Source organism: Trametes versicolor (genome assembly GCF_000271585.1).
Source record: "Trametes versicolor FP-101664 SS1 unplaced genomic scaffold TRAVEscaffold_7, whole genome shotgun sequence".
In the NCBI taxonomy this organism is placed as follows: domain Eukaryota; kingdom Fungi; phylum Basidiomycota; class Agaricomycetes; order Polyporales; family Polyporaceae; genus Trametes; species Trametes versicolor.
This window is the reverse complement of record NW_007360327.1, coordinates 1217802-1237661: the sequence shown is the minus strand read 5'-3', so window position 1 is coordinate 1237661 and position 19860 is coordinate 1217802. Positions and strand designations below refer to the sequence as shown.

General features: G+C 57.5%; 6 protein-coding genes across 6 annotated transcripts; 2 read left to right on the top strand and 4 right to left on the bottom strand.

Moving 5' to 3' along the window:
* Positions 1-1398: 1398 nt before the first annotated feature.
* On the bottom strand, positions 1399-6130 carry TRAVEDRAFT_59189 (RdRP-domain-containing protein; the record flags this gene model as incomplete). The annotated part of the gene is made up of 16 exons (XM_008041498.1): positions 1399-2218; positions 2273-2391; positions 2525-2558; positions 2611-2767; positions 2823-2868; positions 2922-3011; positions 3073-3117; positions 3180-3224; positions 3281-3702; positions 3761-3920; positions 3974-3992; positions 4047-4490; positions 4546-5300; positions 5362-5461; positions 5515-5956; positions 6009-6130. The coding sequence occupies 16 exons, from the start codon at positions 6128-6130 to the stop codon at positions 1520-1522; spliced, it is 3699 nt and encodes a 1232-aa protein (XP_008039689.1). The 3' UTR covers positions 1399-1519.
* Positions 6131-6580: 450 nt separating this feature from the next.
* TRAVEDRAFT_150034 (ribosome biogenesis protein Sqt1) lies at positions 6581-8170 on the bottom strand. The gene is made up of 4 exons (XM_008041497.1): positions 7588-8170; positions 7460-7532; positions 6929-7404; positions 6581-6875 (listed from the first exon to the last, which is right to left on the bottom strand). The coding sequence occupies exons 1-4, from the start codon at positions 8092-8094 to the stop codon at positions 6651-6653; spliced, it is 1281 nt and encodes a 426-aa protein (XP_008039688.1). The 5' UTR covers positions 8095-8170; the 3' UTR covers positions 6581-6650.
* A 747-nt stretch (positions 8171-8917) lies between these two features.
* On the top strand, positions 8918-10082 carry TRAVEDRAFT_169396 (uncharacterized protein). The gene has a single exon (XM_008041496.1). It carries the CDS (start codon positions 8979-8981, stop codon positions 9795-9797), a length of 819 nt encoding a protein of 272 aa, XP_008039687.1. The 5' UTR covers positions 8918-8978; the 3' UTR covers positions 9798-10082.
* Positions 10083-11016: 934 nt separating this feature from the next.
* On the top strand, positions 11017-13028 carry TRAVEDRAFT_21114 (MFS general substrate transporter; the record flags this gene model as incomplete). Its single annotated transcript, XM_008040863.1, has 13 exons — positions 11017-11059; positions 11141-11221; positions 11400-11437; positions 11494-11635; positions 11691-11761; positions 11824-11878; positions 11914-12049; positions 12105-12147; positions 12211-12425; positions 12486-12582; positions 12639-12735; positions 12788-12853; positions 13003-13028. 13 exons carry the CDS (start codon positions 11017-11019, stop codon positions 13026-13028), a joined length of 1110 nt encoding a protein of 369 aa, XP_008039054.1.
* Positions 13029-13581: 553 nt separating this feature from the next.
* On the bottom strand, positions 13582-16383 carry TRAVEDRAFT_29591 (alpha amylase). Its single transcript, XM_008040943.1, is given in 19 exon segments — positions 13582-13838; positions 13890-13953; positions 14013-14249; positions 14321-14382; positions 14454-14481; positions 14578-14580; positions 14591-14733; positions 14792-14834; positions 14884-14951; positions 15003-15071; positions 15125-15187; positions 15232-15356; positions 15409-15445; positions 15495-15533; positions 15587-15682; positions 15732-15860; positions 16035-16064; positions 16116-16250; positions 16305-16383. The coding sequence occupies 19 exon segments, from the start codon at positions 16344-16346 to the stop codon at positions 13701-13703; spliced, it is 1551 nt and encodes a 516-aa protein (XP_008039134.1). The 5' UTR covers positions 16347-16383; the 3' UTR covers positions 13582-13700.
* Positions 16384-17231: 848 nt separating this feature from the next.
* On the bottom strand, positions 17232-19789 carry TRAVEDRAFT_72604 (uncharacterized protein). The gene is made up of 6 exons (XM_008041495.1): positions 19102-19789; positions 18653-19030; positions 18438-18602; positions 17592-18368; positions 17395-17521; positions 17232-17339 (listed from the first exon to the last, which is right to left on the bottom strand). Exons 1-5 carry the CDS (start codon positions 19693-19695, stop codon positions 17405-17407), a joined length of 2031 nt encoding a protein of 676 aa, XP_008039686.1. The 5' UTR covers positions 19696-19789; the 3' UTR covers positions 17232-17339; positions 17395-17404.
* Positions 19790-19860: the final 71 nt, after the last annotated feature.

Here is a 19860-nt window from a genome sequence, read left to right as displayed (position 1 = left end):
GCGTTCGGCCGCTCCGCATCGTTAACCCTCTGCGCAGGCGGAAGACGTCGGTTTCGTGCCGGCCTTCTTCGACACGTCGAGAAAACGGGCGACACCACGCTCCGCTTCCTCGAGATCTTCAACACGAACCACTTCGAGGACATCAGTCTCAGTGAGGTGCCTCGTCCGAGACTTACTTCTTCAATGTGCGAGCACACCGAGCGTCCAGCTGACTTCGTTCTTCTTGCCCTGCTCCACTAGGATCCGCAGCGCGATCTGCCAGTGGTGCGGAAGGGTGCGTGGGCTCGCGCGGTGACAGATATCAGCTTATTATGTCTCTATGGTGAGTTCATCTTCCGTCTGCACAGCAGCTTGCAGCGAATAACACCATACAGGGCCCGAATATGACCGGCAAGGCCACAGGTTGCCCCCCCGGGCCTGGCAGCCTTATGGTAAGCATTTTCTGATATTGCGCCAGTATGCTCAAAACTACTCTTGCATCCTTCGCAAATGCTCACCTGTTCACCCCTAGGGTCCACAAGCTCTCAACACAAGACGGCAGCTGAGAGCCTGACCGGTCAAGCGAAGGATGGTGTCGTATTCCGGGTCGAAGTTGGAGGATGGCGAGTGCGCTGCACTGCGCAGGACGGGTCAATGGTCGACCAGGCTTCGGGCTGTACTACTTATTGACATGTACGCGTACTACGTAGTATTAATCAATAGCCTATTTGTGGTTATAAGTAATCCGGTCCAGAAACGTCGGGTCCTAGGAGCGAGCCCAGAGCAATCAAGGCTCTTTCCCTATACGTTTGCCTGCTTAGTCCTTCTAGTGGTCTCTCGCTCGTAGTGCGACTAGGCCGCCTCGCGTGTTGTTGTGTCAGCTCTGCTATATGATATCTCCACCTCTTGTCCACACTGCTACTACCACGCGCCGTGCACTATAGCACTGGCCTTACTGGGCTATCTCGATGGCCTATAACTACCCGATACCCGGTAACGCCGCGCGCCCTCAGGTAAATTTGCGCTACCCTACCTAGCTCACTAGCCACTAGTATTAACCCGCCTTTGTAGCACGGTCACGCCGCATGTGTGCTAGAAGAGGGTTTTACGCAGTGATTTGCATGATCGTTGGTCAAAATTCAGGCCGCAAGTAGTATAGAAGAACACGAACAAATGCTGTGCACCGAGCTGTGTGTTGTTGCAAACCAGGCTTGTAACCCGGTCCTTAGTTGAGACACACTAAAGAGGCATGGTACATGGAGGGACTGTCATGGCTCATCCCGGAAAGGTATCTTGCGCCTTGTGCAACCTTCGCAGTCAGTGGTGACGCAAAAGGCAGCTCAGGACATGAGGTATACATTGAAAGCCCTGATCCCGGGCGTGTTCTAGGCGTGTTCGCGAACGAGTAAATATACATATGGCACAGCAGTCTTGGTCCGAGATAGTTCGGCGGCACTACAGCAGCTCGGAGGGTGTAAGAGATGCTCTGGGCTCCAGGTCAATCGAGGCATCCTTCTCAGGCGTCCCGCCTTCGAACTTTTCAGCAGTCCCTGTCCTCCTCGTCCTCGTCGTTCTCACCAGCCGCGTCCACCTCCAGGCCGTCGTCGTCCCTATCCAGCTTCTCGAGCTTCTCCAACATCTCGCACACCACGCCCAGCGCGATCAGCCCAAAGCTACGCGCCCCAAACACCGACCTATTGCGCATCCCATAGTCCCACGCGAGCCACGCCCTCCGCAGCGCGCCTACGAGCTCCTCCTCGCCCGCGTCCTTCGCAGTCGGCGCGCGCAGCCTTCCGCGCTGGATGCTACGCACGAGCTGCCCCGCGTGCACGCGCATGCGGTGCATGCGCTCGCGCCGCCAGCGCGCCTGCGTGCACTTCGCGAGGATCGTCCCGATCGCGACCTCCTCCTCCGCGAGGCGCACGTCTGCGCGCGCGGCGAGCGCGTGCGTCAGGCAGATGTACCGCAGTTCTTCCGCGTAGTGCTGGAAGAGCGGCTCGAGCGCGGCGACGTCTGCGTCTGTGTTGAGCTCTTGACCGAGGCGGCGCAGGATGGCGGGGCGGAGGACGCGCGAGATTGAGTCGGAGAGTGGGGGTTCGAGGACGGGGGCGCCGGGCGGGCCGTTAGGGTAGGAGGTCTCGGGGGCGTGTAGGGGCTTGATCTCGAAGTTGCGGAAGAGGGCGCCGAGCGCGCGCGTGGACTCGTAGTAGTCCGACGGACGAGGGTCGTTGTCCTCCGACTGAGCGAGATTCGTCAGCGTAGTGATCAAGGAGGATGCAAGTGTAAGCTTCACCTTCTTCCAGTCAGGCTTCGCGCGTATAAGGGGCTCGGGCATACTCTCGAGGTTCACAGGAACGCCGTTCTTGGGGTAGTCGACCGCCTGGCTGCAAAGCCGTGCCAGGACCATGCAATCTTGATCGAAAGTGCCGTACTATGAGACGTCAGCAATCGGAAGTTCAGCCACACAAGAGGGTCATTTACCGATGACTGGTCTGAAAGCACGAGCGGTTAGAAGATGTACAAGGATGGGTCAAATTGTACTCACCAGCGATCTTGAGGTGCTGGTCCGCTACCAATCCCTGCACGCAAGTCAGACGAAGCTACGGGAGAGCGACAACATGAAGGACGTGCCATAACATCGGACTGCATGTACTCCAGGAGGAAATTGCAAATATCGTCGATAGTGCTAGGGCGCCCAATATCCCTAGGGTCTCCGGCATCGTATGACGCGGGGTCCGCATTGGTCGTCGGGAGCAACGTCGGGTCTTTAATCACCAGAAATTCATCGCTGGGAAGAGGGAAGTCAGATATCATACTGAGGACCCGTCAGAGGATGAACTCACCCATCGACGTCTCCGCCCGCGAGGCAGGAGGCAAGGGACCGCTCGCCTGAGTTCTACGTCAGATAAGGGAAGTACGTTGCTCTACATCAGTCTACGCACCGACAGAGGGGAGAACGACAACATTTCGGAGGTTGCGGAAGAGGCAGAGCTTGTCATCCGGTGGTTTCCCAATAGCCCTTACGCGCTGGACTGTATACACGACCGTGTCAATGAGCGAGACCTTTCATAAAGGACACCAAAAAATGCATACCATCTCCGGGATGAATGTGGGGGGACCGCGAGATCGTCACTTGGCCTAACACATGTCTTTAGTAGCATGATCCAATGACCCGCACGAGGGAGCGATGATAAACGGACCTTTAACATACAGCGGTTCACCGCCGTCGGGCTGTTCAACGCACGCTATCGTCCATGTGAGAATCACAGCAGCAGCCGTGGCCAGTCCGAATGGAACGTACCAAAAATCTCGCCCATCCCGAGACAAAACACCTCCTTGTCCTTGTACTCCTCCCGCTGCATATATGCGGGCCCCTCGTCTGCCACCCCGACAAGCTGGTGTGCGTTCGGGATCGGGATACGCGCGTCGTGCTTGATCTCGTGCAGGATGTGGTGCTGCGCGTACTTCACGAGCTGGAGGATGAAGTCGTTGTCCATCACATCTGGGGAGCCGGCCTCGCGGCGCATACACATCCCCGCGCGCCTCAGGTGTTCCAGAATATGGCGCAGACCGAATGAGTCCCCAAGGGCGTGCTTCCTGAGCAGGTTAATCGTCTCTCCCATGGAGTCGCTCGCGGTCACGACTACCGCCTTCGCGAGGTTCTGGAGCTCGAGCATGGCCTCCTTACGGACGCCGAGGTCCTCGAGGACCATGATGAGCGGTCTGTGGTCGTCTGTAAGCTACCTGGATGGAAATCTATGTGCAAGTTCGGAGTACGCACCGACAGAGCCTTGCGGTGCCGGGGTAGATGAAGGCCTTCGCGATCTCTATCTCCGCGTCGGCCTCGTCGTCCGCGTGCGCCTTGAACTTGTTCATTGTTGGTCGGAGGCGCATATACACGCCCTCGAGCGTCTCGTCGACCACCACGATGCCTTTGAACCCTGGGAAAACGTTAGCACATGCGCAGAGACGATATCGGACGACCTGAGCTGACCGAGAAAACGAATTTGATACTAAAGACACGATATGAGAATGTGTATTGAATGAGCGCAGGAGGACATGCGTACCGCTGAGGGTTTGAGCGTAAGCTTCGCCTTGTCAGGCTGCGCTTTCACGAGCACATCCCAGATTTCGTCGCGCAGACCAACCGAGATCGTACCCTGGCCATCGGTGTGCCAAAACGGCTTCTTTCCCAGGTCCGCGAGCTGGTCATCCCACTGGTCCCTGCGGATGCGCACAGATGGGTCGGTGCCGCTGAATGCCTGTGCTATACGCGCAGCATATTTGGAGGGAATCGTGTTGACGTTGGAGAAGTTGCCCAGGCTGTCCCGGATCCGGTCGGGGGTCAGGAGGCCCTCGTCAGGGTGCTCGAAATCGCTCATGAACCACGTCGTGTGCTCGCGGAGTCCCGAGTTGGAGTACCCGAGGAATCGGAATCGGCGGCCTGCGATCTCGAGGCCCTCTTTGAGGATAGTCCCGAACCTCTCCTCGATCAGAGATGCCGAGTTGACCTGCAGACGATGGAGTGTTACCAAAGCACTGCGAGACTGTACACCAAGCACGTACCTCTTTCGGCCACCGGAAAGCCATCCTATTTTCGTCGCGGAATTCGACTCGGACAAAATTCTCCCGGTAGTCGTGGTACTTCCGGACGACGCGGTTCGACTGCGTGTCGTACGGTCCCTCCAAGAGTATTCTCGTAGGCGTCACGATGACGTGGAAGCACTTGAGCGTCCCCTTGCTCTCGGGCACGTCGGCATCCTCGCCCGACAGCGACTCCTGCACTTCGCGATCCTTCGCCAGCGTATTCTTGAAGCACTCCACGACGGTCTCGCTGCGCTGCTTCGACTGCAGCTTCTCGAAGAAGTGCCGCAGCGCATCAGCGGCGAAGTCTGGGTCCTCCTGGTGGAGCTCCTCGACGTCGGTCCGTAAGTCGAGCATGTCGCCCGTGTTCAGGAGGCCGTTGCGGAGCAGCGCTTCGAGCTGAAAGGCGACCGGCCACTCGAAGCGCATGATCCACGATCGCACGGCTCGCATCGTCTCGGGCCTGTAGAACCCGCAGACGTCGGTGTCGATCTGCACCTTGCCGGACGAGCGGACTCCCGCCTCGTAGCAGAGGGTCTTGAGGTCCTTCCTTGCGCTCGGGTCGTTCAAGACGACACGGAGTTGGAACGCGAATGGTCCAACGGATTGGTGCGGTTTGTCGAGAAACGTCAAGCGTTCTCGGAAGCCCTTGTTGTCCTTCTGGTACTCCCCTGTATATGTGCGGTACATCTGCTGCCGCTCGAATCGTGGAGGACAGTACAGGTCGAAGCAAACGTCTGGTGAGTCCATGTCAGAAAAGATCAGATGTGAGCCATATTGAGCGAATCAGGCACTAACAGTACTGCCCCGCGGCATTGACCCCGTATGCGACCTTCTTGATGTTGTCGGTGTCGGTGACGATGTGGGTTGAGTTGTATTCCGTGACGCTGTTGCCCATCTGGAGGCGCTGCTCTCAGTACGAAAATCGAGGCAATCTCTGTCCAGACTCGCCTCGATGCGCAGGAGCTTGTGGTTATAATCAAAGCAAAGCTTCCCAGCGAAGGTGTCCGTCCGGCGTATCTCGTACTCGTTCGAGAAGCGCCTATTTGCCTCCGGAGGGTCGTCCGGGCGGCGGTAGTACACGCCAAACTGTATCGCATCCAAAACAATACCGATTTGGCCGATGCGACCAACCAACACCGCGCGTTCCTCCTCGAGCGTCGGATCGATGTAGGGCGTCTTCAAGAGTGACTCTACCATCGCCCGAGAGGGCCGCTTGTCGTTTGCACGGAGCCAGACTCTCCTGCCGTCGACTCTCACGTTATTACCCCTTTTAAATGCCCACCGCAGGAAGTCGTCTCCGAGCTTCCTGTCTGGGACGATGAGCGTCGCGGTTCCATCGTTGGACAAACTGCCCGGGCCGCCCTCTTTCTTGAACTGGACCCTGAAATTCCTAAGTCCCAATGTCAATCAAGGCTTATCATACGGGATTTAGAAGCACCTACACACGCCGTGACTTGTGCGCGTTCGGATTGTAGAAGAGTTCCGAATGCAATGCTTGGGCGAAGCCACGCTTGACATCCCAAACTGTTGCCGAGTAGTTCAGATCAGAGACCTGGATCTCCATGGCAAATGCAGAGCTAGGGGGTGAGATAGAGTGAGTGGTGAGTACGGTGGCAAGGGGCAGGTAGCAGGTTGAATCAAGGGCCGGGCTTTATGTTGCCTGCAGCACCAGTGCCAAGTGGCGCATACAAAGACACTTGTCTCATGGAGCCACGAGGACTGCTCCGGTAGTAGCGCTGCGGCATTAACGCATGCGCGAAGGCCAGAGCGATTCCACATAGATTCGTGGGGATGGTGCTGCGGTGATGTGCAAAGTGAAGTCGGATCCGCCGTCGCTGGGACCGTGGCCGGCGGCTGCAAATGAGTCCCGAAATGGAAGGTCTCGTAGTTCACGTTCAACTACCGTACGATACAATGCCAGCAGAAGTAAAGCCCCGAGAGACCAGTACTTACCATGCACTCAACATCTATTTATGTGGTCGGTTCAAAGAGTAACAGAAATAAGGATATCTGGGAGAAATTACGGAGTCACATACAGTGCGGTAGCAATACATTTCTGTTCGTCCTAAACTGCTTTATCAGCACTACTCCGTCTGGAAAACGAGACATACGCCGTCGTCTCCTGCGCTGACGACGACGCTACCACCCAATCCCAGAGTGGCGTCCAGGATCGGGCCATGGTGGCCCTTGTGTTCTCGTACAAGGGTTCCAGTCCGTGCGTCCCATGTCCTCAGCACCTTGTCCACGGACGCTGAGACGATCAGGTGGGCCTTCGGCGCGGGAAGATGATGCAGAGATGTTACAGCGTCCTGAGAGAAAGTAAGTTATGGCAAGCCATGACCTAGAGGGAACGAAAACTCACTTCATGCTCTAGTGTTGCACGCAACCTCATCGTGCTGAGATCCCAGATACACGCTTTTCCATCCGTAGCTCCAGTAACCACGACGCCCCCGGATGCCGGGGCAGATCCAGACAGCGGCCCAGGCGTAGCGAGCTCCACGAACTCGACCGCCTCCACACTCTCGCCCTCCTGGTGGCCAGCGAGCGCTCCAACGACATCGCCCTTGTTGAGGCTGATTACGCGCACACCGCCAGATGCACCGCCGACGACCGCGAGCGTAGAGGCGGGGTTGACGGCGATGGAGGTGATACCGTCTAACGCGAAACGCGCGTCGGTAGGCGTCAGCTTGAAGACAGGTGATGGCGAGCGGGGGTCCCAGTACATGAGAGTTCCTTCGGCATCGGCGGTGACAATGCGTTTCCCGTCTGGCGTGAAGGATCCGCAGGTCACAGGCCCCATATGGCCCGCGAAGACCTGCATAGTGTTCCCCGAGGGCACTGCGGAAAAGATATTATTAAAGGCGCGTTACGGCGTGAGAGGGCTGCTGCTCACATTGCCAGAGCCAGACCGTAGTGTCATTCGAACCTGCAAGAAGAACGTTTCCTTTTGGATGCCACCGCAGCCACTATAGATGATAGGAAGTAAGCGATCCCGTCGGCCTTCGGAGCTGCAGCACATACCATGACCTCATCCGGACCTGTGAGCTCTGTGAGGAACTCCCATACCCGCCAGTTCTCCTTGCCAACCCTCCGCCATATCCGCACTTTTCCGTCCATACCGCCCGTCGCGACAAGTTCGCCATCGGCATTGAATGCAGTAGAGGTCACACTGTCGGTATGGCCCGTAAGCTTCACGAGCTCTTCGCCGGTCGTGATGTCCCATAGGTATCCAAGATCATCCTCGCCTCCGGATGCAGCTACGGGTGCGGTAGGGTGAGCAGAAACAGCGAATACCGAGCCCTTGTGACTGGGGAAGTGCTGCGCCGAGTTGTCTTCGTACACGATCGACTCGTCCATGTATTCCTCGCCTCCTGCTCCGCCTTCCTCATCGTCATCCATGGGGAAGTCGCCGCCCTCTCCGCCTTCCTCAAACTCCACGAGGACATCGTTGGGGTCGATGAAGTCTTCATCGTCTGCACCCTCGGCACCCTCCTCGAAGTGCTCGTCTTCGACGCGTTTTGAGGCCATTTGGACAGAGATCGGGGAGAGAAAAAGACAGATGTTGTGTGTACGCCTCCCTGACAGAACGGCCTGATGGTTATATAGCCTGTGCAGACGCGAGAAAGCTTAGAGATGGCTGAGTAAAGCAAGAGTCTGCGTTACTCACTCATCCGGTCCCGCACATTATCTTGCGAGATTTTGTCAGATCTGATCGCGAGATTCCCATCTCCGGAAAAGGACCACGTGACCTATACACGCGACGCGGCGTGTTGGTTGGCCACCGGGCGTGGCAGCCTGTGCTCGTCTGCACCGTACCGTCACTGGCCGCCGCCGAGCCTCGAGGAGCCTCGAGGCTGAAGTTTTCGCGATGTTGGCACGCACACTAGGCAGGTATTTACGTCTTCCAAAATTCGGCCAAACTGAACCAGGTCAGCTCTGAGAACCCTACGACTTACCTCACTCGCATACTCAACCGAATGCTGGCAGACGAAGGAGAAGGAGACCATGCAGATGTGACAGCTTCAATCGCAGATAATCAACCATCGACGAGAAAAAGGGACACACAAACGATCTCCAAAACACCTGCGGCAGCAAAGGGGGCCACCCAAGGCGATGCTCTAGACAAACCTGACGGTGTACGGGTCTTTCCTCTTGAGTCTGCTTCGTTCCCACAGAACCCTCTGACCAGCTGGGGTATATAGTCTCGTCTGACGCGGCTATTCTCGAAATCTGGGCCATCGTCGCCAACTCTATCCGATACGCCGCCATCTCCCTCGTCTCAGTCCTCCTCGAGCTCTATGCACGCAGACTCCAGCTCCGATCTCAAGCTTCCGCCCAGCTACGCCTCGGATGACGGAGACATCTTCCGACACTGTAGACCCAAGGGGTTCTCCACGAGGAAGGCGAAGTGGATGAGCAGGTATCGCTGCGACAAGTCGCCACCATCGGAGCTCCGCCTCATCACCTGGAACGTGGACTTTTCGACCCCCAACTGCGAGGCCAGGATCCTTAAAATCCTCTCCTACATCCAATCCTCTGTGCTCTCCTCGCCTCCTGAGCCCTGCTGCATACTCCTGCAAGAGCTTGACGCCAAAAGCTTCCGCGTCCTCCTCGCCAGCGAATGGGTGCGCAAGAACTTTGTTATAGCGCCGGACACCACCCAGCTCTGGGCCTCATTCTACGGCAACGCGACTCTCGTCTCCCGCAGCGTCCCTGTCCATCACGTCGTTCGGTCGATGCTGTTTTGGAACACCAACATGGGTCGACATGCTCTCTTCGTCGACATCCCCCTCCGCTCCGCCGCCACGGGCGAAACGCGAGTCGTGCGCGTGGCGAACACACACCTCGAGTCTCTCGTTGATGGCACTAAAGCCCGCCCAGCCCAGCTCAAAGCCATCGCGGAGGTGCTTCGCTCTGACGAGGTCGACGGTGGCGTCGTGGGTGGCGATATGAACATGATCGGGGACACAAAGGACCAAAACATCCACGTTGACGCGGGGCTCGAGGACGCATGCCTCTTCCCTGACGAGGTGGCGTCGCATACATGGGGTTATCAGCCCCCTTGTCAGTATCCGGCACGAAGGCTGGACAGGGTGTTCTTCACGGGGAAAGGGCTGCTCGTGGATTCGGTGGAGGTCATCGGTAAGGGGTTGCGCATCCCGAACGGCCAATTTGCGAGCGATCATTGCGGTCTTTCTACTACCATCTCTTTCACAACGGCTGAAATCTGACGACATTTCACGGTTCCGTCTCCCTATGTCTGTGTATCCTTGTCGTGCTTTCCAATCTGCAACATACCGCTTTCAACTTTGGATGTCCCTTGCTTGTATACCTTTGTAGCCCTCGCTTACGTCTACGTTCCTTGGTTTTCTCATCTTTCTTTGTATAGATCGCAACGACATGCTGCTACCAGATGTATTGCTCACCAAAATAGGTATTCTTACTACCTTCCTCCTGTATCGTTTTCGTCGTCTTGTAGCAGACTAGTATCTTTCCTTCTACCTCTACATCTCCCCTCGTCCGTTCATATGCGCGGGTGGCGGCGAGCGCTTCCATCATGGTCAGTTTGTTTTCTGGATGTCAAACTTTACTAGTACCGCTCAATCAAATTCAATGATGCAGGTCACGATGCCCCACTCTATTCCCCCCGCGAACCGGAGAAGCGTCAGCTGTGTCTGTTTCCTTCTGCCCCCGCCGCAGCAGAAGCACAATCATATGCCACATGTCTTCGTACGGATCGATGCCCGCAATGCAAGCTAAGTTAGGAAAGCTCTCCATGTTTCCGTGACCTGTGGCGAAAGCAGACGGCTCTGATCATTAACTTCTCATCTGCAGAACCTCTGCTTACCTTCGGAAAATGGCGGGGTGAGTACTGCCGTGTTCGTCTCTCGTCGTATTATGTGATGCCTTGCTCACTGCTCTACAGGTTTGTGAAAATTGATCATCTACATACAAACTGCTACGGCAACCAGTATCAGCCAGTATCACGCCCGAGACCATCGTGTGCTGCCTGATCGCTGCAGCGCTGCAGGGCCGTCATCATCTGCTTCACTAGCTAAGCGATTTCTACGTGCGAAGTTTAACCGCAGCCAACCAGCCCTTCCGAACACAACCGCGTACGGGTGACATCAGATGAGCCTAAGTTTCACACCCTCCCCCGGTCTTTTTCTGCTTCCCCGGCCTCTTTCTGTGTGTATCAAGGAGAAGGCGGTCGGGATCCCCTGGTCGGGTGCCCCGCATTACCCCAGATATTCTCCAGATCTCAACGCCACTAACCTTGAAAGGGACATCGGGTGCGGTGCCCCCACGGAAGCGCGAGAGCAGCCTTGAGAAGAGCCGTGCTCACATGGGTATATAGCGGACGTCACGTCTTGTCGGCACGCGATGGTACCCTCCCCCCCCGTCTACCCCCGCGCGTACGAACACACGGCGAATACCACCTCCGCGAGGATGGCCCCTACGGAATGGACGGTCGTCGACTTTATACACCGAGGTCCGTGGTGGAGAAACCATGGTACGTGTTTCACGACCGAGTTCCGCTCATGCGTCTGTGCTGACCGCTCTCGCTCCTTAGGCATCCGTGTCCTAAACCTGCTGATATTGATTCCTCTTTTAACGGCTTCTATCAACGGCCTTGACTCGTCGTTGGTGAATGGTGCGTTAGCCGTGCCATTGCTACCTCGCGCGCCGCGCGCCCTGACATATATTGCTACAGGCCTGCAAATTCTACCCTCTTGGCAGGATTTCTTCAAGCACCCCAACGGAAAAACTCTAGGCATGCCGCCCTCACCGCGCACACCTTACCCTCCCTAACACCATCCACATTGTGACAGGTCTCATCAGCGCCGCCCAAGTCATTGGTTCAATCGCTGTAAGACCGAACGCCTGCCCGCCGTAACCACGCGTATTCATATCCACGCGTCATAGGGTCTCCCACTCGCACCGTTCGCCGCTGACAGCCTAGGCCGACGACCAACGCTCTTCATCGGGGCCCTCGTCATGCTCGCCGGGGTCTCCCTCCAGAGCGCCGCGTTCAACATCGGCATGTTCATCGGGGCCCGCGGGCTCAGTACGTCACGCCCTTCGCCCCGTCCGCGCCTTCTCTCACTCCGCACACGTAACAGTCGGCTTCGGACTCACGTTCGCGCTCAACGCGGCACCCCTGCTCATAACGGAGCTCGCGTATCCGACGCAGGTGCGGGACGCCGCGCTCCCCGATTTCTAGCTCGTACTCGATCGGCTGACGCGCCCCGATAGCGCGGCAAGTTAACGGCCATGTACAACGCGTCGTGGTATTTAGGGAGCATCCTATGTAAGTGGTCTTCCGTCTGTGCTCGTGCAAGTCAGCTGACGCGGCCGCGAACTTCGAAGCTGCATGGACGTGCTTCGGCGCCTGGAACGGCGCGGGGACCTCGCCTTGGTCGTGGCGCGTCCCTACGCTCATACAGGCTCTTGGGCCGCTCATCCAGGTGTGCTTGATATGGTGCGTGACGCGAAGACGGCGTGTTGGGGAACTCCGTTGCTGACACCAAGTTCAGGATCGTGCCCGAATCGCCCCGGTTCCTCGTCGCGAAAGGCCTCGTGAGCACATTTGCAGATATTCACCGTCACCTGCGCAGCAGGGCTCACCCGTTGGGCTTGTAGGAAGGACAAGCGGCGGCGGCGCTCGCACGGTTCCACTCAATGACGGGTGACGAGCGCGACCCGCTCATCGTGTTCGAGATGGCGCAGATCCGGCACGCGCTGAAGATGGAGAAGGAGGTCGTGTCGAAGACGTCATTCACCACGCTCTTCGCGACCCCGGGGAACAGGAAGCGGATGTGCATCATCATCGCCCTCGCCGTCTTCTCGCAGTGGAGGTCCGTGTTCCATTACGTCTGGTACACCGCATGTGTATGTTGACGCAAAGCACCCTGCAGCGGAAACGGTCTGGTCTCGTATTACATTAACCTCGTGTTGGAAGGTGTTGGCATCTCCGATCCGGGCACGAAGGCGGCCATCAATGGAGGACTTCAGGTTCGCGACGTGCTCATGTTCCCTCCCAGCGGCTGATTTATCGATCTTCCATGAAGATATGGAACTTGATAGCAGCTATGGCAGGCGCGCTGCTGGTAGACAAGCTTGGCCGAAGAACACTCTTTATTATCTCAAATATCGGCATGTTAATCGGTATGTGTATCTCCTCGTTCGCGCAACTCCAGTTCTCACGTATTACCGGCAGATTTCGGCGTATGGACGCTCACCACCGCTCTTTTCCGAAATTTGGACGACACAACGGCAGCGAAAGGTCAGTCGTACCGCCGTTCGAATCATACGCGGGACTCAATGAACCTATCATCTAACTACCATTCCCTTCATCTTCATCTTCTACTTCTTTTACGACATCGCCTACACCCCCATGCTCATCGCATACACACTCGAGATCCTCCCGTTCAGCATCCGCGCGAAAGGCTTCGCAGTGATGGTACAGTGCACCTCTCACCGCCCCCAAGTCGGACAAGACTGACACTGAACCGGCCAGAACTTCGTCGTCTCGCTCACGCTCGCGTTCAACCAATTCGTGAACCCATGGGCCCTGGACGCCCTCGGCTGGAAATACGTGCGTCCCCTCCACGTCGGACACCCGCCCGCCGCCGCTAATAGACAACCATTCGCCTTATAGTACCTCGTCTATTGCGGCTGGCTGATCGTCGAGCTGGTCTTCGTCGTCGTCTACGTGATCGAGACCAAAGGCCGCACGCTCGAGGAGACCGCAGCGCTGTTCGACGGCGAGCAGCAGCCGCAGGCGCTCATGCAGACGGGCGGCGAGGCCGCGACGATGTCCGCGGGCGTCCCGCGCGGGCTCGCCGGCATCTGGGTCGAGCAGGAGAAAAGCACGGTGACGGACTTCGTCGAGATGCGCGACGCGCGGCGGCCGCAGCGCATTGGGGAGTGCAGTACGTGGGCGGCGGGGGACGCGGGCGACGATTCTGCGAGCTCGGACGCGAGCGCTCCGTCCGTTTATGCGGAATGAGAGGGGACGTTCTGCGTCTTTATATACCATGGTCTCGGCATTGTACTTACTAGGGACCATCGGATTGTGCATCGTACTGTTGTTGTTGTACCAATTGTCATGATATCGTCCGCAATGTATACTAGCTCTGCACGTCATCCCTTACCCAGACCTGCAGCCCGCCGTGGGGACAGGTGAACGTGGCCCACCCATGCGCATCGACGCGGACAATTTGGTCCTTCGGCTCGAACAAGGACCGGTACTGGACGTCAACATTGACCTGCGGCCCCGTCAGCTCGCATGCACCCGCAGAACAAGCGGAACCCCACACCAAGGTCATGTCCATCCGAATCGTGTGCACCGGGACTTCTGTCGGTTCTGCATCTGTATCATCACTTCTCACGTCCATGAGCACCTGTCCTTCCCCCTCCCAAGAGAATATGGCAACACGCACCTCTCCTGCTCACTCGGACGGTCAGCGTTGCTGATCAGCACGGCGCAGCTCCCACGCGCGTCGCCCCGCCGCACATCGCCCCGCCGCGCAAAGCCGACGCAATTCGCCTCCTGAAAGTAGTCCGCACGAGACCCGTACGCGAACTTCCGCCGGACGTCCATCAGCTGCCGCACGCCCTGCGCCACGCGCTCGTCGTAGCACTCCTGGTTCGGGTACGTGTCCCCGTAGAAGACGCACCTGCGGGGGCAATCGGGGGAAACGCGCGATGAGCGGGGGTGATTGGCTCGTGAGAACGGGGGCGCACGTACGGGTGGCCATCGCCATAGAGAAGGATGAGCGCGTACGCCTGCAGCTTGAATGCGCTTCCGACCTGCAGAGGGGGATCAGCACACGGTGCGCATGGGGAAGGGAAGCGGTGCCGGAGGGAAGGGGGTGACGCACCCAACTCTCCAGTGTTTGTCCGATTTGCTATTGGACGGGACCGTGAGTGAGGTTCGGGAGCGAGGAATCACCTGGCAGTTACCGTGCTGGGAACACGGGTTATTGCGGGCGGTGGTTGTAGTGTGTGGGGGACTTACTCGTGATTGTCGACGAAGGTCACTGCGTCACCAGGCCGATACTTGAGGACTGTGCGGTCGAGGATCTTCCTAAGGTCGTACCGAGAGCCTGCTTTGCTCGCATCGTGCAGATTGTAGTGGAGGGGGACATCAAAGAATGTAACCTGTTTGCGAGTGCACGAACTTAGCATGAGGGCAAGAAACATCGTAGGGGCTGCTCACAAGTCCTTCAAATGCTCGAATGTACGGCTTGATGAGGTCGATGCTATGCACAGCGTCAGGGAGACGCGGAACATTGTCGTGGCTCTACTCACTTGCCCGACCAATACTCAGCGACAGAGAACAGGTCAGGCCGATCTGAGGTCTCACGAACATGCTTGATCTGTCATCCACTCGTCAGAAGCGCACCACATGAGCGTAACAGAATACGTACAAACTGAAGTAGGAACCGACGATCCATATGTTTGATGGCGTCGAAGCGGAACCCCGCACCACCGGTAGTCTGCAAGCATGGGATTAGCCACGACTCCGGCTCGCGTGGGGTTCAGAATATACCTCTAGCACCCAGCTGCCCCACGTGAAGATATCATTGCGCACATCGGGATGTCTATGGTCGATCTGTAGTTGTAAGTAGACATCGCGAGTGCTTTGAGAGTACTCACATCTATTCCGAGAAGGTAGTCGTAGTTCCCTAGCTCCGTGTCGACCCACCGTGACCACCCTTGATGCCCTGGGCCTGTGATACGAAATACACCCTTCGTGCGAGTCCGGTGATCCCAATCAAGTCCTGTAAATGTGTGATCAGACGTATATATGTGCTCCGATAACTATATGCGCACCTGTGAAGTGCTGGTGCGTCCATTTGAAGCTGCTGTACTGCGTAACGATTAGGTAGCCCTTGGTTCAACATATACGGACGACTCACCTTGTCGCCTCTTCCAAGGAAGTCGAATGCTGTCCAGCCCTGTGTACATTCGCTTAACTTCGATGGGTGTACAGGGACACCGACGCCTTTACCTCCATCTCGCGCTCCGGGGCAATGTCCTTCAGGCGATTGTTTGGATCAACAGCAACAGCTGTGAACTTCTCTGGCCTGTCTGCACCTAGTTTATGCTAGTCGCCGTCAGCTCCTGCGAGTGCGCAGAAGGTACAGACACCTCACGTTCAGAATGGCATCTATGAGGACGTCTATGCCATGAGCTTTCGCCGCTGCTACGGCTCTAACGAGTTCCTCTTTGGTTCCCCATCTTGTCGCGATGGTCCCTTTCTGGTAGAACTCTCCTAGATCCCACTAGGGCCGATGAGTACGTCATATTACTGCTGAAGTGCTGGAGCCAACTCGGGCGCATGGCTCCTGCATTGCACTGCTCCGTCTGAAAGGGCATATGATGCCACGCATCACAGCATACACGCGTGTATTCTTATGATGTTTGCGGGCAGATCGCCATGCATAGAACATGCTCACCAAGTCATATGCGTCATAACCTTGCCCTTCCTGCGGAATGCTCAGAACTCATACCGTCACCAAGTATGAGCAGGAACCCACCTTTCTCATAGCTTTATTCGGAGGTGGGAGCCACACCTGGGTAACGCCCAGTGCCGCCAAGTTGGGTACTTCACTCTCAAAGTGTCTCCACCAGCTCATCTGGGGGTGGCTGCAGTCCCAAGTAAAGAACTGGAACTGCGTCACTGTCAGCTGCCGTTCACAGTGTCATAAACCGCTCAGAACACTCACCACCAACGCGTTGTCGTCACCGCCATTCGGGCTGAGCCTCATATGAGGAAGTGCGGGGACGGGGTACTTCCAGAAGGTGAGGGTCTCCCAGACCTGGAGGAGGCGGTCGGAGAGGACATCCCAGATCATATCAGAGGACTATCCCAGAAAAACGAGGTGATGGTCAGGTCGGCGGAAGATCCCAGGGCAGGCCACTCCTTCCGACGCATCCCTGCTTGTCGCCGTCGGACGCCTCCACCCGAGACGCGCTCCTCTGACGCGTGTCAGGTGCGCGCCCCCGCCACAGCGGAGTCGCAATCTTCAGGTGCCGACAGCCTCGCCCTATATAAAGCCCGCGCGCCGACTGTCGTTCCACACAACGACCACCACGCGTCCCTGTGCTCTATGTCTGCGTTTTGCTCGACGCTGGAGTATGGACAGGATGCGCTTCTTGAAGCTCCGTGGTGGTGCGGATCGAAAAGCCTGCTTAATCGCTCTGTCGACACAGCACCTACGTCGAAATGGAGTTTCATGATTCGGCAACATCCTCTCTTACACTTGTACTCGCTTGTAGTGTCTCTCTGCAATGACATCCCGTGCTTCTTGCAACTCATCTGGCTGATTGAATGGATGTGGGCTGCCGCAGAGACGTAGGTATGATTGTCCCGGCTTGATTTCCTTGGTTTGGACGTCCCTTCGAAGTAGAGTACTAGTCATGCGTTATTTTCGGCCGCTCGAAGTATATGGACAGGATCAGCTGGAGGCATAGACTCATGACTTGCGCCGACGATGTACTATCATGCTTGCTTGATGCTTGCATACATGACTTCAAATATGTAATGAAGTTGTCTTGTGAATAGGTTTCACTATTTTGCCCTAGAAATGAAGGTAACGGCTATACAATCCAAACTCTGCAAAGCTAGTAACGCGTTGTAGTCACTCGTGAACGTTTTACATACAAGATCCTCATATACATGTGTTGTGCATAGCGTAGCGATACCATACAATTACTCAAACGGGTATGGAGTAGTGCCTGATCTCCAAAATGTATCATAGCTGCGTTATATGTTCAGTGTCATCGTCATGTCAAAGTAAACAGGATGGGGCTTACCATAAATCGACTATCGAAGACGACTAAGGCTACCAAGCGCAGAAGAAAAGCTCGGACGTGGTTGAGGGGCGTCGCCCTCCTTGATGGGCGACAAGACCGTCGGGATGTTCAGTCCGCCATCGCCGGGCTAGTGTGGATAGCATAGAATTAGCACGGCCCGGAGAATCATGGAGATCGGACGCGAAGTTACGACGTACATTTCCTAGGTCCCACTGGAAACTCGTCGGTTGCGCCGCGGCGAACATGTTGATCTTCCGTTTCTTCTTCTTGGGCACCCCTTCGCCATTCCCTTCGCCCTCAGGCTCAGCATCGCCGCCGTCACCGTCACCTGCTCCCGAGCCCGAACCGCCTTTCCCAGAGCTGCTAGCTGCCAGTGACGGTCGCCCGGGTGGTCTGCCCCGTTTCGCGCCAGTCACGGTGGCCTTCGCAGCGGGTTTCGCTGCGGCAGCTTCGCTCTTCTTGGGCCTACCACGCGGTCGCGGCGCCGGCCGTTCCTCCTCCTCCTCCTCCTGTTCGTCAGCCTTCTTCTTCTTCGGCCCCTTCTTCGGCGCGGGAGCGTCGTCCTCGTCGGCGGTGCTTGCCTTCCGCTTGCCCTTCTTGTCCGGGGCACTCGGCTTGGGCTCGACGATCTGCACGTCGCTGTCGTCCGCGTCCGCGGTGGGCTGGCGCTTGCGCGGCTTCTTCTCCTTCTCCTTGTCTGTGCTCTTGTCCTTCGAAGGCTTCCGCGCTGGCGGGTCTGCCTCCTCGACGTCAGACGAAGGGCGCGCGCGTTCCTTGCCCTTGGCTTTGGACTTCGGCTTCGGGGGCGGCTCGACTTCCTCGATCTCGTCGTCTGAGTCGTCCTCGACGGGGGGAGGAGGGGCCTTTGACTTTGGAGGAGCCTTCTTCTTTGGGGGCGGAGGGGGAGGCGATTCTTGCATCACCACATCGTCGTCGTCCACTGGCTCAGGCTGGTGCCGCGTAGGCTCTTTGGACTACGGTAGCGCACAAGACAAACGGTATAAGAAAGCGAGAGTAGGCAGGATCATATGAAGAGAAAGTACCGCTCTGGGTGCCTTAGAAGAAACGGCGCGTGCGCTGCTCTGCGCCTCCGCGAGCTTCGCCTGCGTGGCCTGCAGCTCGTCCTCCAGCTTCTCCTGCTGCGCGAGCGCATTTGCGAGGTCGGCCTGCAGTCTCTCCGCGTCCTCTTGCGCCTCCTCAGTCGCTTTCTGGGCCGACCGTCAGCACATACGCACATCACACTGACTTGAGCACTGACCGCGTGTGCCGTCCATGACTCCTTGTACTTGTCGACCTTGCGCTGGAGTTTCTGTACGAGCGCGTCCTGCGCTGCCTTCTCCGCCTCGCCCTCCGCTTTCTCCGTCTCGAGCTGCTTGACCTTGACCTCGAGCTCGATACGTACCTTGCGGAGTGATTCCAGGTCGGCGTTCTCGCGGCTCTCCAGAGTCGTCCATTTGTCCACCTGCCGGCGGAGAGAGGCCACCGTGGCTTCGGACTCGGCGTACTTCTTCAGTAGGTCGTCATGGGTGGATTTCAAGGTGTCGTATTGCAGTGATACGCGCTCGAGACTCTTGGTTGTCCGGTCGGAGGCCGCGAGGAGGGTTGTCCGTTCGGCGCGTATACTTGCAAGATCCGTCTGGTAGACAGAAGGCATTGTTGAGCGCCGCCACCGTAGATATCTTGAACACCATTGTGTTGCAGACGCACCTCAGCCTTCTCTTTCTCCTTGAGTGTCCTCGCCTGTTCCTCCGCCACCTCGCCCAACTGCTCGGCGAGCTCAGCACACTGCTGCTCCAGCGCCGTCGCCGTCTCCGCCACCCGCTCCTCCAGCTCCTCCACCAACTCCTCCTTCTCCACCGCCGCCTCCGCCAGCTCCCTTTCGAGCGCCGCATTCCGCTGCTCCAACTCGATCTCCTTCGCCTGGAACATCACCAACCTAAAATCACGCTGCATACGCAACAGCCGCTCCGTGCGCAGCGCCTCCTTCGCCTCGAGCAACGCGCCGCGCGCGCGGTCGAGGTCGTCGCCCGTGCGCAGGTGCGCGATGCGGTGCGCGATCTGCAGCGAGTCGCAGCCCTCGCGCCACTCCGCGCGCTCCGCCTTCCAGCGCGCCTCGATCTGCGCGACCGCGTCGTGCGCGTGCGCCTTCTCGGCCTCGACGGCCGCTTTGAGCTTCGAGATGGTGTGCTCGAGCGTCTTGTTCCGCGCGACGAGCTCGGAGATGTGTTGCTGCTGGTTGATGACCATGGCCTCGTTAGGCCCGACGGACTGGCCGGACCTCGAGGGCCCGTCGCGCATCATCGTGCCGACGGAAGAGAGGGCTTGTGAACTGTCGTTTACTGGCAGAGGAGAGAGGTCGCCGGAGAGGAGCGTGCATAGAAGTGATAGAGTACACAAAGAACAGGAAGGATATATCCAAGAGCTCCCTCAGCCGCAAGCCTCCCGGATTCTGGCTTGGTGGCTGTA

Coding starts and splice junctions, on each gene's coding strand:
- TRAVEDRAFT_150034 (XM_008041497.1), bottom strand. CDS start 8,094: ATGGCCTCAAAACGCGTCGAAGACGAGCACTTCGAGGAGGGTGCCGAG. Junction 7,405..7,459: donor TACGGTCTGGCTCTGGCAAT/GTGAGCAGCAGC, acceptor TCTTTTCCGCAG/TGCCCTCGGGGAACACTATG. Junction 6,876..6,928: donor GTGCAACACTAGAGCATGAA/GTGAGTTTTCGT, acceptor ACTTTCTCTCAG/GACGCTGTAACATCTCTGCA.
- TRAVEDRAFT_29591 (XM_008040943.1), bottom strand. CDS start 16,346: ATGAGGCTCAGCCCGAATGGCGGTGACGACAACGCGTTGGTG. Junction 15,683..15,731: donor TCATAGATGCCATTCTGAAC/GTGAGGTGTCTG, acceptor GACGGCGACTAG/CATAAACTAGGTGCAGACAG. Junction 15,357..15,408: donor GACGCACCAGCACTTCACAG/GTGCGCATATAG, acceptor ACACATTTACAG/GACTTGATTGGGATCACCGG.
- TRAVEDRAFT_169396 (XM_008041496.1), top strand. CDS start 8,979: ATGAGCAGGTATCGCTGCGACAAGTCGCCACCATCGGAGCTCCGCCTC.
- TRAVEDRAFT_72604 (XM_008041495.1), bottom strand. CDS start 19,695: ATGATGCGCGACGGGCCCTCGAGGTCCGGCCAGTCCGTCGGGCCTAAC. Junction 19,031..19,101: donor AGGAGAAAGAGAAGGCTGAG/GTGCGTCTGCAA, acceptor TCTGTCTACCAG/ACGGATCTTGCAAGTATACG. Junction 18,369..18,437: donor CTTCTAAGGCACCCAGAGCG/GTACTTTCTCTT, acceptor GCGCTACCGTAG/TCCAAAGAGCCTACGCGGCA.